This window comes from Macrobrachium rosenbergii, chromosome 52 (assembly GCF_040412425.1).
Source record: "Macrobrachium rosenbergii isolate ZJJX-2024 chromosome 52, ASM4041242v1, whole genome shotgun sequence".
Classification (NCBI taxonomy): Eukaryota; Metazoa; Arthropoda; class Malacostraca; order Decapoda; family Palaemonidae; genus Macrobrachium; species Macrobrachium rosenbergii.
In genome coordinates this window covers 3,689,462-3,701,961 of record NC_089792.1, presented here as the reverse complement: position 1 = coordinate 3,701,961, position 12,500 = coordinate 3,689,462, and the positions used below count along the sequence as shown (strand labels likewise).

The window sequence follows — 12,500 nt, the reverse complement described above, 5'->3', positions numbered from 1 at the left end:
CTCCACAGGAACAAATCGAGGTGATTTTCATGGTAATCTTCACACTAGAATGCATGATGAAGATCATAGCCTACGGTTTCGCGTTCCACCAAGGAGCGTATATACGGAGCGTATGGAATTCGCTCGATTTCCTTATCGTCGTCATCGGGTAAGTGACTTTTCAAAAGTAAAAAGGCGAGACGCGTCTTTCACCATCCCTGCAATCATTCCTTTTCTTGTGCCGTTTTAAGAAAACTAGCGGTTAAATGACTAGCTTCTTGATAGTGTCTCAGGAAATTCTGGCAATTTTGTGGGTGTTAGTTCAGAAAAATCTTTAAATCATTGTTACTTTTAAAAAATATAAGGCAAGACACGTTTTTCGCCATCCCTGCAATCATTCCTTTCTTGTATAGTTTTAAGAAAACTGGCGATTGAATGACTAACTTCTTGATCAGTGTCTCTCAGTGAATTCTGGCAATTTTGTTGGTGTTCAGTTGGAAGAACCTCCTAATTACTGTGACCTGAGATTTTTCTAATAATTATCAGTGTTGGGAGTTCATGTTATTGTGGGCGTGGCTTAACTTATATCCAAGAACTTGAAGTCTTGAAGACTATGTAAGAACCACAGTATTGTGGCTATGACACAGATTTGACTTGGGGTCATTGGTTATATGGTCACATTTTAGGGTATGCAGAGGTGTAGATACCGCAGTCAGTGGAGCCCAACATAGTCTAAAGATATGAATTTGCTTAGCATCCCTGGTTAGAAAAATTAACAGTAGTTAAAAAAGAAATATATGATTATTTGACTAGTTTATTCATTCAGTAAAATAGAGAATGAAATACAGTGATAACTTTTTTTAATTAAAATAAAATAGTAGAAATAACCAAAACCAAATAATATTTTATTTTATTCTTTCACAGGATTCTCACAAACTTCATTGCTTAATATTTTGTTTTTCAGCATTCAGAAACCTTACTAACCTAACAGGCAAATGCCAGGATTCGTAGGTCTTTGACTTATCATCATATTTGTTTAAAAACCAATGACTTGTATAAATTATGCCTGTTTTTGTTTATCCATTAACTCTTGTTGTTATTTTCTGAACCGGCCGACACTTGCATAAGCAACAACTTTAAAAATGCCTCGTCTTTTCAAAATTCCGTATTTCATCATGGCAACTTTCTTTACAAAACCACTGGTTTGTATAGATTATACCGGTTTTCGTTTATCCAATTGTTGTTATTTTCTGAACCGACCGACCTTTCTTAATGCTCTGTCTTTTTCTAGAAAATTTTTTGAGCTCGTCAGGAAAGTGAATTATAACTGTAATTACGAACACTCTTGGCGTCTGTCTCTATGTCCTAAAAATTCAGTGAGCAATAAGTCGCGAGAGCGTTGAATATTTTTTGTCTTTTTCTCTGTTGACTATATTTTGAAATCTCGAGCTTTATAAAAAAAAATTTACTTGCTTGTCAGTGCAATGACTTTTGGATTTAGGATAGACAGTTTTAATGAAGAAATAATAGGGTACTGATTTTTTCTTGCTTTTCTAAAAGGGATTGTTTCAATTTTTATATTCAAGTAACAGACGCCAACTCTCATTCTCGTACACGTGTAAAGAAACAAACCTGTCAAGTTTTATATTTATTTCTTCATACCTACAGCGTTCCCTAAGCTAAGGGGCCCGTTTCCCTGATGCGTCGTCTCCAGCTATTTCCTGTCCCAAAGCTAAGGGGTTGGTTGCCATGATGCTTCGTCTCCAGCTATTTCCCGTCCCTAAGCTAAGGGGTCGGTTGCCCTGTTGCTTCTTCCCCAGCTATTTCCTTTCCCTAAGCTAAGGGGTCGGTTGCCCTGTTGCTTCTTCCCCAGCTATTTCCTTTCCCTAAGCTAAGGGGGTCAGTTGCCCTGTTGCTTCTTCCCAGCTATTTCCTTTCCCTAAGCTAAGGGGTCAGTTTCCCTGTTGCTTCTTCCCCAGCTATTTCCTGTCCCTAAGCTAAGGGGTCAGTTTCCCTGTTGCTTCTTCCCCAGCTATTTCCTGTCCCTAAGCTAAGGGGTCAGTTTCCCTGTTGCTTCTTCCCCAGCTATTTCCTGTCCCTAAGCTAAGGGGTCGGTTGCCCTGTTGCGTCGTCTCCAGCTACTCCCATCGAAAAATCTTCTTCCGCTAAAGCCTGATGTCTGTTCCTCCTTCTTTCCCCAACAGTTTGATCAGTGGCGCCCTAGATGTCCTGATGAAGGGGGAGGGCGGGGAGGCAGGGTTCGACGTCAAAGCTCTCCGAGCTTTTCGAGTCCTGCGTCCCCTCAGACTTGTGTCAGGTGTACCAAGTAAGTATGCCATGTCCTGTAATTTCCCCCAGACCCTCTTAAAGGGGTCTGACAGCACTGCACACCTCTTAAAGGGGTGTGCAGTGCTGTCAGTTGCACCTCATTGCTAAAAGCACCCTTTAGTAATGCAGGTAGTACTAAAGGGTGTTTGCAGCTGCACCCATATTTTAGCCTTTCGCTTCACCTTCATTGCAGCTTCCTTTCTTCAGTCTTTGCTGTCCAGCTTCTCTAACTGTTACTTCTTAGTGGCAGCTGTGGGATTTTCTCACAGTTCCACCTTTAGATCCTTGTGCTTCATCGCCTTCATTCTGTGGATCTCTGTCTTGCTGTCCAACTACTCCAACTTCCGCTTTTCACACTCTCAGGCTTGGTAAAATTCTATCAGTCTACTCCAGACTAAACTGACTTTCACTATAACATAATCTGGAGGTCAGTCTGTGTAATGGAATTGTTTTGTGACGTATTTTGTGCTCCATTTCCTCAAGGTCATACTTAGTATTGAATTATTATTATTATTATTATTATTATTATTATTATTATTGAGAAGATGAACCCTATTCATATGGAACAAGCCCAGAGGAGTCAGTGGCTTGAAATTCAAGAAAATGTGTTCATTAGCAAGAATTAACAGAAGGTAATGAGAAAATACAGAAAGAAGAGATCAGTTATTAGAAAAGAAACAAATATAAATTGACAAATTTCACAAATAGTTAAAAATATAAATAATTAAAATACAGGGTGAATTGCTTTAGGGTAGAACTTTTAGGTTCCAATTGCACAACATCCTCAGGAAAAGGTGTAAAGTAAAGGACAAAACTGACCATTTGCTCTTATATAAAAAAAATAAAATAGGTGATCCACAAAGATATTTTTGGTCGTGGGTAACTTTTCGGTAAATTATTGTTGATCACATCAAAGGAATTTGAAAAAAGAAATATCCAATAAAGCTTAGATATTTATCCCCTGGAGACAAAATGTCAAATAAAGCTTAGATATTTGTTTAGACAAAATTTCAAATAAAGCTTAGATAAAAGTCCTGGAGACAAAATGTCAAATAAAGCTTAGATATTTCTGGAGACAAAATGTCAAATAAAGCTTAGAATTTTGCTATGTCTTGGAGGCAAAATGTCAAAGCTTAGATATTTGTTATGTCCTGAGACAAAATGTCAAATAAAGCTTAGATATTTCAGTAGACAAAATGTCAAATAAAGCTTAGATATTTCAGTAGACAAAATGTCAAATAAAGCTTAGATATTTGTTGCCCTGGAGACAAAACGTCAAATAAAGCTTAGATATTTGTTATGGCCTGGAGACAAAACGTCAAATAAAGCTTAGATATTTGTTATGCCCTGGAGACAAATTGTCAAATAAAGCTTAGATATTTGTTATGTCCTGGAGACAAAATGTCAAATAAAGCTTAGATATTTCAGTAGACAAAATGTCAAATAAAGCTTAGATATTTGTTGCCCTGGAGACAAAACGTCAAATAAAGCTTAGATATTTGTTATACCCTGGAGACAAAATGTCAAATAAAGCTTAGATATTTGTCATGTCCTGGAGACGAGTGAAGATCCACTGAACATATTCATTCAAAGGTTAGTAGTAATCATCATCTATTCGGTGGATATTTTGTTTCATTTTTTTTTCTTTTATCTCGGCTCATCAATTTCATTTTCTCCACTGGGAGACCCATAAATCGTGAAGGGAAGAACTTTTTGTTATGAGTTTTATCGTCGGCTATCTGCCAGTGTGGTTAGTAGGATGATGGGACAAACTTCTCATCTTCGTATCTCTCTCTCTCTCTCATACTTGAATTTATTTCATTATCTCTCATACTTGACTTTATTTTTAATTCCTGAAAAAACTAAAGCCGAGTAAAGCTTATGGTGTAGACCTGACTCTCTCTCTCTCTCTCTCTCTCTCTCTCTCTCTCTCTCTCTCTCTCTCTCTCTCTCTCTCTCATACATGAATTTATTTCATTATCTCTCAAACTTGAATTTATTGTTAATTTCCGAACAAACATCAGCCGAGTACAGCTTATGGTGTAGATCTCTCTCTCTCTCTCTCTCTCTCTCTCTCTCTCTCTCTCTCTCTCTCTCTCTCTCTCTCTGAAACTTAAATTTATTTAATTTTCAGAGTTAACTTCAGGTTATGATGGAGAATAGGTCTAATTACGTATATGTATCCTAAAAGGTCAAGATTAACCCGCTCGCACATCCCCATTAAAGAGCACATTTATTGATCGGTTTCTTTCCCCTAGGTCTGCAGGTTGTCCTCAACTCCATCCTCAAAGCTATGGTGCCTCTGCTCAACATTGCCCTCCTCGTCATGTTTGTTATCATCATCTACGCTATTATCGGTCTTGAGTTGTTCTCAGGAGCTCTTCATTTCACTTGTTACAACAATGAGACGGGTGAGGAAAGCCATTTTACTCATTCAGTGATAATTGGTAGCCAGGTGTCCGATGATTCGTGAGTCAAAAGAATGATCTTACTTTAAGCCATTGCTGAGCCCCTTGACTCATTCAGTGATAATTGGTAGCCAGGTGCCAGATGATTCGTCAAAAGAAGTATAAGCCACTTCTCATCCATTTTACTCATTCAGTGATAATTGGTAGGCAGGTGTCAGAAGTTTCTTGAGTCAAGGTCTTTTTTCAAGAATTATCCTTCTTTAAACAATTACTCGACCCCTTAACTCATTCAGTGATAATTGGTAGCCAGGTGGCAAACGATTCGTGAGTCAGTCTTTTTTTTCAAGAATTATCCTTCTTTAAACTATTACGCAGCCCCTTTACTCGTTCAGTGATAATTGGTAACCAGGTGTTAAATGATTCTTGAGGCATAGTGTTCTTTTAATAATGGTCCTACTTTAGGCCATTACTCTTATATAATATCAGAATGAATCTCCAACTGTAGCTTCCTATGAATGAAAATAATGATGTTGCCTACCAGAATAGGTCTGGATGATCAAAGCAGACGCTAACCTAACGTACATAATACTTGAAAGAATCCCCTATTGTAGCTTTCCATGAATGATAATAATAAGAATCCCCTATTGTAGATTTCCATGAATGATAATAATAGTGATACCCAACAGAATAGGTCTGGAAAAGTTAGATCAGCTAAAAGAATCCTCAGTTGCAGATTTCCATGAATAAAAATAATGATTCTACCTACCAGAATAGATCTGGAAAAATTATATCAACTGATAAATCCCCTGTTGTAGCTTTCCATGAATAAAAATAATGACTTTACCTACCAGAATAGGTCTGGAAAAGCTCGATCACCTGATGATTGAAGCAGTGAATGATCTGCAGCCACCCCCCCCCCTTTCCGTCCTCTTTCCAGGAAATCGCAAAATAGGTCTGGAAAAGTTAGATCAGCTGATGAATCCCCTATTGTGGCTTTCCATGAAAAAAAAATAAATAAATAATGACTGTACGTACTACCAGAATAGGTCTGGTAAAGCCCGATCAGCTGAAGATCGAAGCAGTGAATGATCAGTAGCCTCAACCCCCTCTCCCCTTTCCAGGAAATCGCAAAATAGGTCTGGAAAAGTTAGACCAGCTGAAATAATCCGTATTGTAGCTTTCCATGAATGCAAATCGCAATGCTGCTCATCAGAACGGTCTGGCAAAGCTCGATCAGCTAATCTCTAACCATTCCTCCCTCCATTCTCCTTTCCAGGAAATCGCATGGACAACCCACACCCGTGCGATAACGACTCGGTCGGATTCAGTTGTTCGAACCTCGACCGCGACGGCCAGTATTTTGTCTGCAAAGATGGTTGGGAAGGTCCCAATTTCGGCATCACGAACTTCGACAACTTCGGCCTCGCAATGTTGACTGTGTTCCAGTGCATTACCATGGAGGGTTGGACGGACATGATGTACTATGTGAGTTATTTGTTTTTATCTTTATTTAATTAATTTTTATTTATTTTTTTATTATTTATTTGTTGTTTACTTTTATTTCTTAGAGTTATTTTTTAAGCACATTTGTTTTATTTTGTTCTCCAACAAAGAGAAGGGATGTCATGACATGATATGCTGTGTAAGTTAGAAAGATATCTGTTCACTTCAAGCTAATTTTTTTTAGTTGCTTCTCCTAGAAATAAAAAAAATTATGTACTATGTAAGTTAGATTGATTTTGTTCGCATCAGGAACATTTTTTTAGTTCATCATCCTAAAAAAAAAAATTATGTACCATGTAGAGTTAATTGATTTTGTTCGCATCAGGAACATTTTTTTTTAGTTCATCTCCTACAAAAAACAAAAATTATCATGGCTATTAGATCGAGCAACAGCAGAAAAGAAGCAAAAGGGGACCTAACTCAAACGAGTTTAAGCATCTCTTTTTAAATTTCTCAGACCTGTTTTAAAATGATCTTCCCTCATGCATCTTCATTAAGAATCAGATGTTAGGCTAATCGCCAACATCTAATTTAGCCGCAATCAGAAGAGCAAGGATGTAAGCTTTACAAACAACAAAAGCAATTTCCAACACTTTTCAAGTTTTAATCGCGATTTCTCAGCCTGTTTTAGAGTTTTGATCTTTCTCTACAAACCTCATTTCCACAGTCCAACAAGTATCAAAAGCAATTTTACAACTTTCGCAAAGAACAACACAATTTCAATACTTTCTCTACAAACAACAAAAGCAATTTCACGATTGTATTCAATCTAGTAAGTAGGCGATCGGTCTTTGACCAATTTATTCATTTTTCAAGTCCATCTGATCTCAACAGATCGTTGCATTTCAGATCGCAGATGCCATGGGAAACAGCTGGCAGTGGATCTTTTTTGTTTCGATGATCATCCTGGGTGCGTTCTTCGTCATGAATCTTATTCTTGGTGTCCTCAGCGGGTGAGTCCTGGGTGTTTCTGTGTACTTCAGTGTGTCCAAGATCAGTCATTTGATTGTACGTTTACCTGTTTCATTTTCAGGCAGGGAAGTAGACTGCAGGTACAACCATTCATGTCAGTATGCATTTACGTGTATCATTTACAAATAAGTAAAAAAAAAAAAGTGTGCAGGTACTTGCTAGCAAATGTGTAGGTCATTTTTTTTTCTTGGTTACCAATGTCTTTTCTTTCTTATCTAAATTCCTTTTTGACGTTGATTGTATTGTTTGTTCATGGTATCTCTTATTAATATATTTAGTATGTTCAAAAGCAATTTGCCAGTTGAAACTGAGTAACAAAATGTTATTAGAGTATATATGTAGTTGTAGTAAATGTATTGCTTTAGAACAGTCAAATGGGTATACCTTTTTTTTTATTCGTCTTTTCTCTTTACGTGACATTACCTTTCAGGTACCGGACCATTGGAGGATTTATTTCAATTCATTATATATATATCTAAGGATCTTTATATACAGGAGAAATCAGACAAAAAGTCAAGCAGGTCGAAGAGGACTTCGGACATATATATATTTTAACAACTGCCTCCAGCTAGATATATAAACAAGAAAGACTTCTAAATTTGGTATCGTTAACTTTCTGTGACATATATATATATATATTTCTCCTTCAGTATTCCGTGGTACCGTGCCCTCTGCTGTTATCGAAAGTAGCGAATGATTTGAGATAGCAAAATTAAAGAAATTTTTAAAAATCGAGCAGGTGCATGATGCATCTATGTCTTTTTTGTGAGGTTTCTCATTTTATTCCTAGAAGAATCTTTAAAGTTAATCCTCGCCATCTTATCAAAACGTCAGGCTCATGTTTTGTGGTATCGTAATATTATTACTAGTTTTAGTGAGAACTGGCTGTCTAGTGTCTGAAACCAAGTTTCCTCTGTTTTTAGCAGTTATGAATAATATTCATTGATCTCAGTCTGCCTAATCTACCTGTATTCTGCTGGCGACGAAAACTTAATTTCGAAGAAATGGAAGAACGTAAGATATCAGGTTTCCTAGTTCACACCATATGGTTACTCGAGACATTTGAGAAAAAAGAAAAAATGAATTAAAGAGCCCCAGCATATTGTAGAATCCGTGTATTTACTTTTTTTTTTTTTACGTACCTCGTGAGGTCAGATTAGATATAAACTTAGTCGTGACTCGATTCTAGAAACACGACTACAATAAGATATTTCGAAGTAGAAGGGACAACTTATTTGTTCTTGTTTATCGTTCAATAATTTCCAAAAGAATGTCGCCATTTAGTATTTTTCTTCAGTCACCATCAGGAAATGTGTTATGGAATTAAGCCCGGCTCCGAGTGAGCCATCCTGTCAGTGACAGGCGTTCGAGGCTGGCAGCCTCTTGGAAGGGATATATATTTCTTGAAGGGCTTAGACATGGGTCAGAGTATGGTAGACATTAAGGAATTTTCAGAATTATAATCTTTAAAATTACCTCGAGGATTTTCGTCGTGGGTTTTGAAGCTTCTTTAGATTTTCAATTAATTTTTTGCAACATTGTCGTTCAGACGAAATTCAAGAATCATTTTGGTTTTAGTGTTATTTTTTTATCTTTCGGTAAAGTTAAAGGTCAACACAAGTAACAGTGAATAATGACTTTATAGTAGCCTTTAAGCCTGTAAAAAAAAAAAAAAGATTTTTTGTGATCTGTAAGTTATAAGTATATATACCTATATAAGTATAAAATATCTGCGTGATCTTTTTCCCATACAGATGACAAATAAACAGCCTTTACAGGATTTTTTGAAATTTTAAGGGTAAAACACTTCACTTTGAGATAACACGTTATTAAGGTAACCAACACAAAACAGTCTCGTGGAAGTACTAAAGGTATTTTCGTACTGTATATATAGTTAGTAGTGAAGTAATGGGCACCGTAAATGAGTTAACCGAATGACGCTTTAGGACATGTGTGATCAGTTGTGTTATTTGGACCCCCTGACAGAGAGTTCTCCAAAGAAAGAGAGAAAGCTCAGGCGAGAGGAGACTTCATGAAGCTCCGGAAAAAGCAGCAGATTGAAGAGGACTTGAGAGGTTATCTCGAGTGGATAACGGCGGCGGAAGACATAGAGATGGAAGGCGATGAGAAGAAGGAACAGGATGGTAATGAGACAGTCTTTGAGCTCCTTGGACTGACGAAAATAACACTAACCATCCATGTCTAGTTTAGCTTTAGCTAGGTCGTATTAGCAGCTATGGTTTCGAAGGGTTCTACTTCCTCCTCCTCCTCCTCCTCCTCCTCCTCCTCCTCCTCCCTCCACACAAACTCCTACTGCAGGGTAGCTGCAGCAGGCACCACAACAGGATTGAAGCAGACTAAAGAAGAGAAAAAGTGTGTGAGAGAGATTGGCCAAAGACCTATGCTCCTCTTGTCCCACATCACTAATACAGTACCTTTTATTTAATCGTGATTCTTACTTGTGCCGTGACTTCTGCGAGTTAGAACAATTTGGAATTGCATGGAAGTAAAATACTTAGTGAAATGCCTGTTTTTTTAGAATTGCTGCTCTTAAGTTGTTTAGTGCATTCACTGATGATTGTTCTACCTCGTCAGAAATGAGTAGTGTGTGTCGAAGGCTGGGAATGCACGGACGACCTTCGGTGCATTTCCAGTCCGATGAGAGTCTTTTTAACAGGTTAGAAGAATTAGTCTGTTGATCTTAGAACTTTACTAACCATAGCCGTATGTATCCTTTAATAGAGAGTTCTCAAAGGAAAGAGAAAAGGCTAAAGCCCGCGGAGACTTCAGAAAGCTCCGGGAGAAGCAACAAATTGAGGAAGATCTTCGAGGTTACTTGGAGTGGATAACTCACGCCGAAGATTTAGACCTCGAGGACAAAGAGGATAAGAAAGATTCAGACGGTAGGAAATTTGAGTGCTATAATTCTCGTATTTGTACGTGTATGTATGTATGTATGTATGTATATACTTGGCTAGTAACTATATATATATATATATGTATGTATATATATATATATATATATATATATATATAATATATATATATATATATATATATATATATATTTTATATATATATTTATGTCTATATATATATATATATATATATTTATGTTATATATATATATATATATATATATATATATATATATATATATATATATATATATATATATATATATATATATATGTATATATATATATATATACTATATTGTATATATATATATATATATATATATATATATATATATATATATATATATATATATATATATATATATATATATATATATATATATATATATATATATATATATATATATATATATATATATATATATGCATACATAGGTATAATGATGTCTTCAGATTTTCAAAGGAAATTGACAGAATAGATGTTTAAGGATAGGTAAACATGTTAGCTTTTTTGTCATTTTATTTTTTATTTTATTCATTTTCAGTTCCATAATTGAATTATATTTGTTTAGTAGAATCTAGTCAATCGGCTGTTAGACTGAAGTTATTTTGAATTATTTTTATGAATTCTGAAAAGGAAATCTGTTCCATTATTTTACTATTATAGATTTAGCCGAGGGTAGCTTAGGGTTGCAAGATATTAACAAACTAGGTTAAAAAAATGAGGTATTCATTTCCTTTCTTGGTCATGAATCAGACAGAACAAAGAAGTAATTACTTGCTCTTTTTACTCTAAATTTAAGTTTTTTTTCTCTCTAACTGGACACGACATTTTCCTTCAGTAATCAGCATTAGTTTAATGTCTGTCTGTGTCTGTCTGTCTGTCTCCTTGACAAGAGAAGGAAATGATCCATTTTACTATTGTCACTAATGTTGAGCTCAGCCAAATATGTTTGCTCACAACTTTTTTTATTATTTTATTTATTCATTTTGAGTCTCAATTATTGCCCTGATATCAGTCAGCATTAATGAATAACACTTGTTTTGCAATAAAGATTCACTGATAAATCAGTACACATATTAATGAAATTGTTAAATAATCACCTTTGTTTCTCAGTAATTACAGCATGTAGCAATGACTAACCCAGACAGTAATTTCTTTGTTGAAGTTACAAATAAAATCTTTAAGTGGATGAGGTGAGGGTATGACATAGATGATTGATGATGATGATGATCTTAATTCTTGGATTTTTATTGTTGCATTTTTTAGTTGTAACCAGTGCATTCTCTTTTGGCAATGATGCATTCTACTTTATAAGTGATCAGAGACTGTTTCTTAAGTGACCAATGCCAATTCCATAAAGTTGTTAAGTAAGAGCGACAATTTTTGAGCTTTAATTCTGCCAACAGGCTCCATTGGGCTGCGTATTTTGATGTGTGCATGTGTATATAACCAAGACTTGAGTAGGGGAACCGTGACCGAGTTTGGTAGTGGTTTTGGGGCCGGTTCCAACCCTTGAAGCTTTCAATAAAAAAAATCAATCAAGTTTTATCAGTGTTGCAACAGGTTTCAGGTGATCAAAATTGACTTTTTAAATTGATCAAATCATTTGCTTTTCTACACAGAAGCTCCAGAATTTTTTCACAGCTGATTTTCTGTATCAGAAGAATCTTGGTACTTCCCAAAGCGTTTACATCATTTCAGCCCTGCTTCCATAGAGTCGGTTTTTGTATACTTGATTCATGACCCTTGATCCTTATGAACACGGAGGGTTTTTTTAGTCTTTCCAGAGGACAAGTGAAAATAAGCATTTTGGAATCTTATAACCGGTACCAACCAGTCACGTGGTTCCTGTGATAATGTGTAGGCTTTAGATACAAATAGAAGAATATTACTGCATATCTCAAAAGTAGAGGCCATGTCCCTTAGACTTTTGATTATAAGATGACAGGCATGTAAAGCAATTTATGAATCTATATGCTAGACATCATTAATGTAAATGTGACATTACAAAAGGTTTGGGGTGAGCTTAAACGATGATTGTTCTAAAAACAAAAAAAGATAAGAGAAGCGCATTCTTTTAGCATTCAGACGAGGAGCCTTTTTTTGCATTCGTCTCAGGTTTGGTGATTGTCATTAGTCAATAATTAAGTCTAACTTTCCATTAGCTTGATTGTGAGATCATTAGAAAATTTGTGAGGGATTGATGGTAACGTAGGGAAGACTGATTCATCATGATATATCTCAAAGGGGGAAAAAAATAAATTAAGATATTTTCCAAGGTTCTTCACGATGCTAACAGAAAGTGCCTTAAAACGGACTTACTGTCAGGCGGAGCGGCTCATTCAAACACTTGGATATCCTGTTTGTTTCCAAGAGAAAGTTTTT

At 35.9% G+C, this 12,500-nt stretch overlaps 1 protein-coding gene across 1 annotated transcript in view; it reads left to right on the top strand.

Annotated features, from left to right (window-relative positions):
* Positions 1–12,500, top strand: part of LOC136833836 (muscle calcium channel subunit alpha-1-like) — a 698,390-nt gene that overhangs the window by 510,015 nt on the left and 175,875 nt on the right. The window contains 7 exon segments of the mRNA XM_067096136.1: positions 9–148; positions 2,184–2,305; positions 4,566–4,718; positions 5,992–6,200; positions 7,068–7,171; positions 9,177–9,345; positions 9,913–10,093. Of these exon segments, the coding sequence (XP_066952237.1) occupies positions 9–148; positions 2,184–2,305; positions 4,566–4,718; positions 5,992–6,200; positions 7,068–7,171; positions 9,177–9,345; positions 9,913–10,093 (1,078 nt within the window).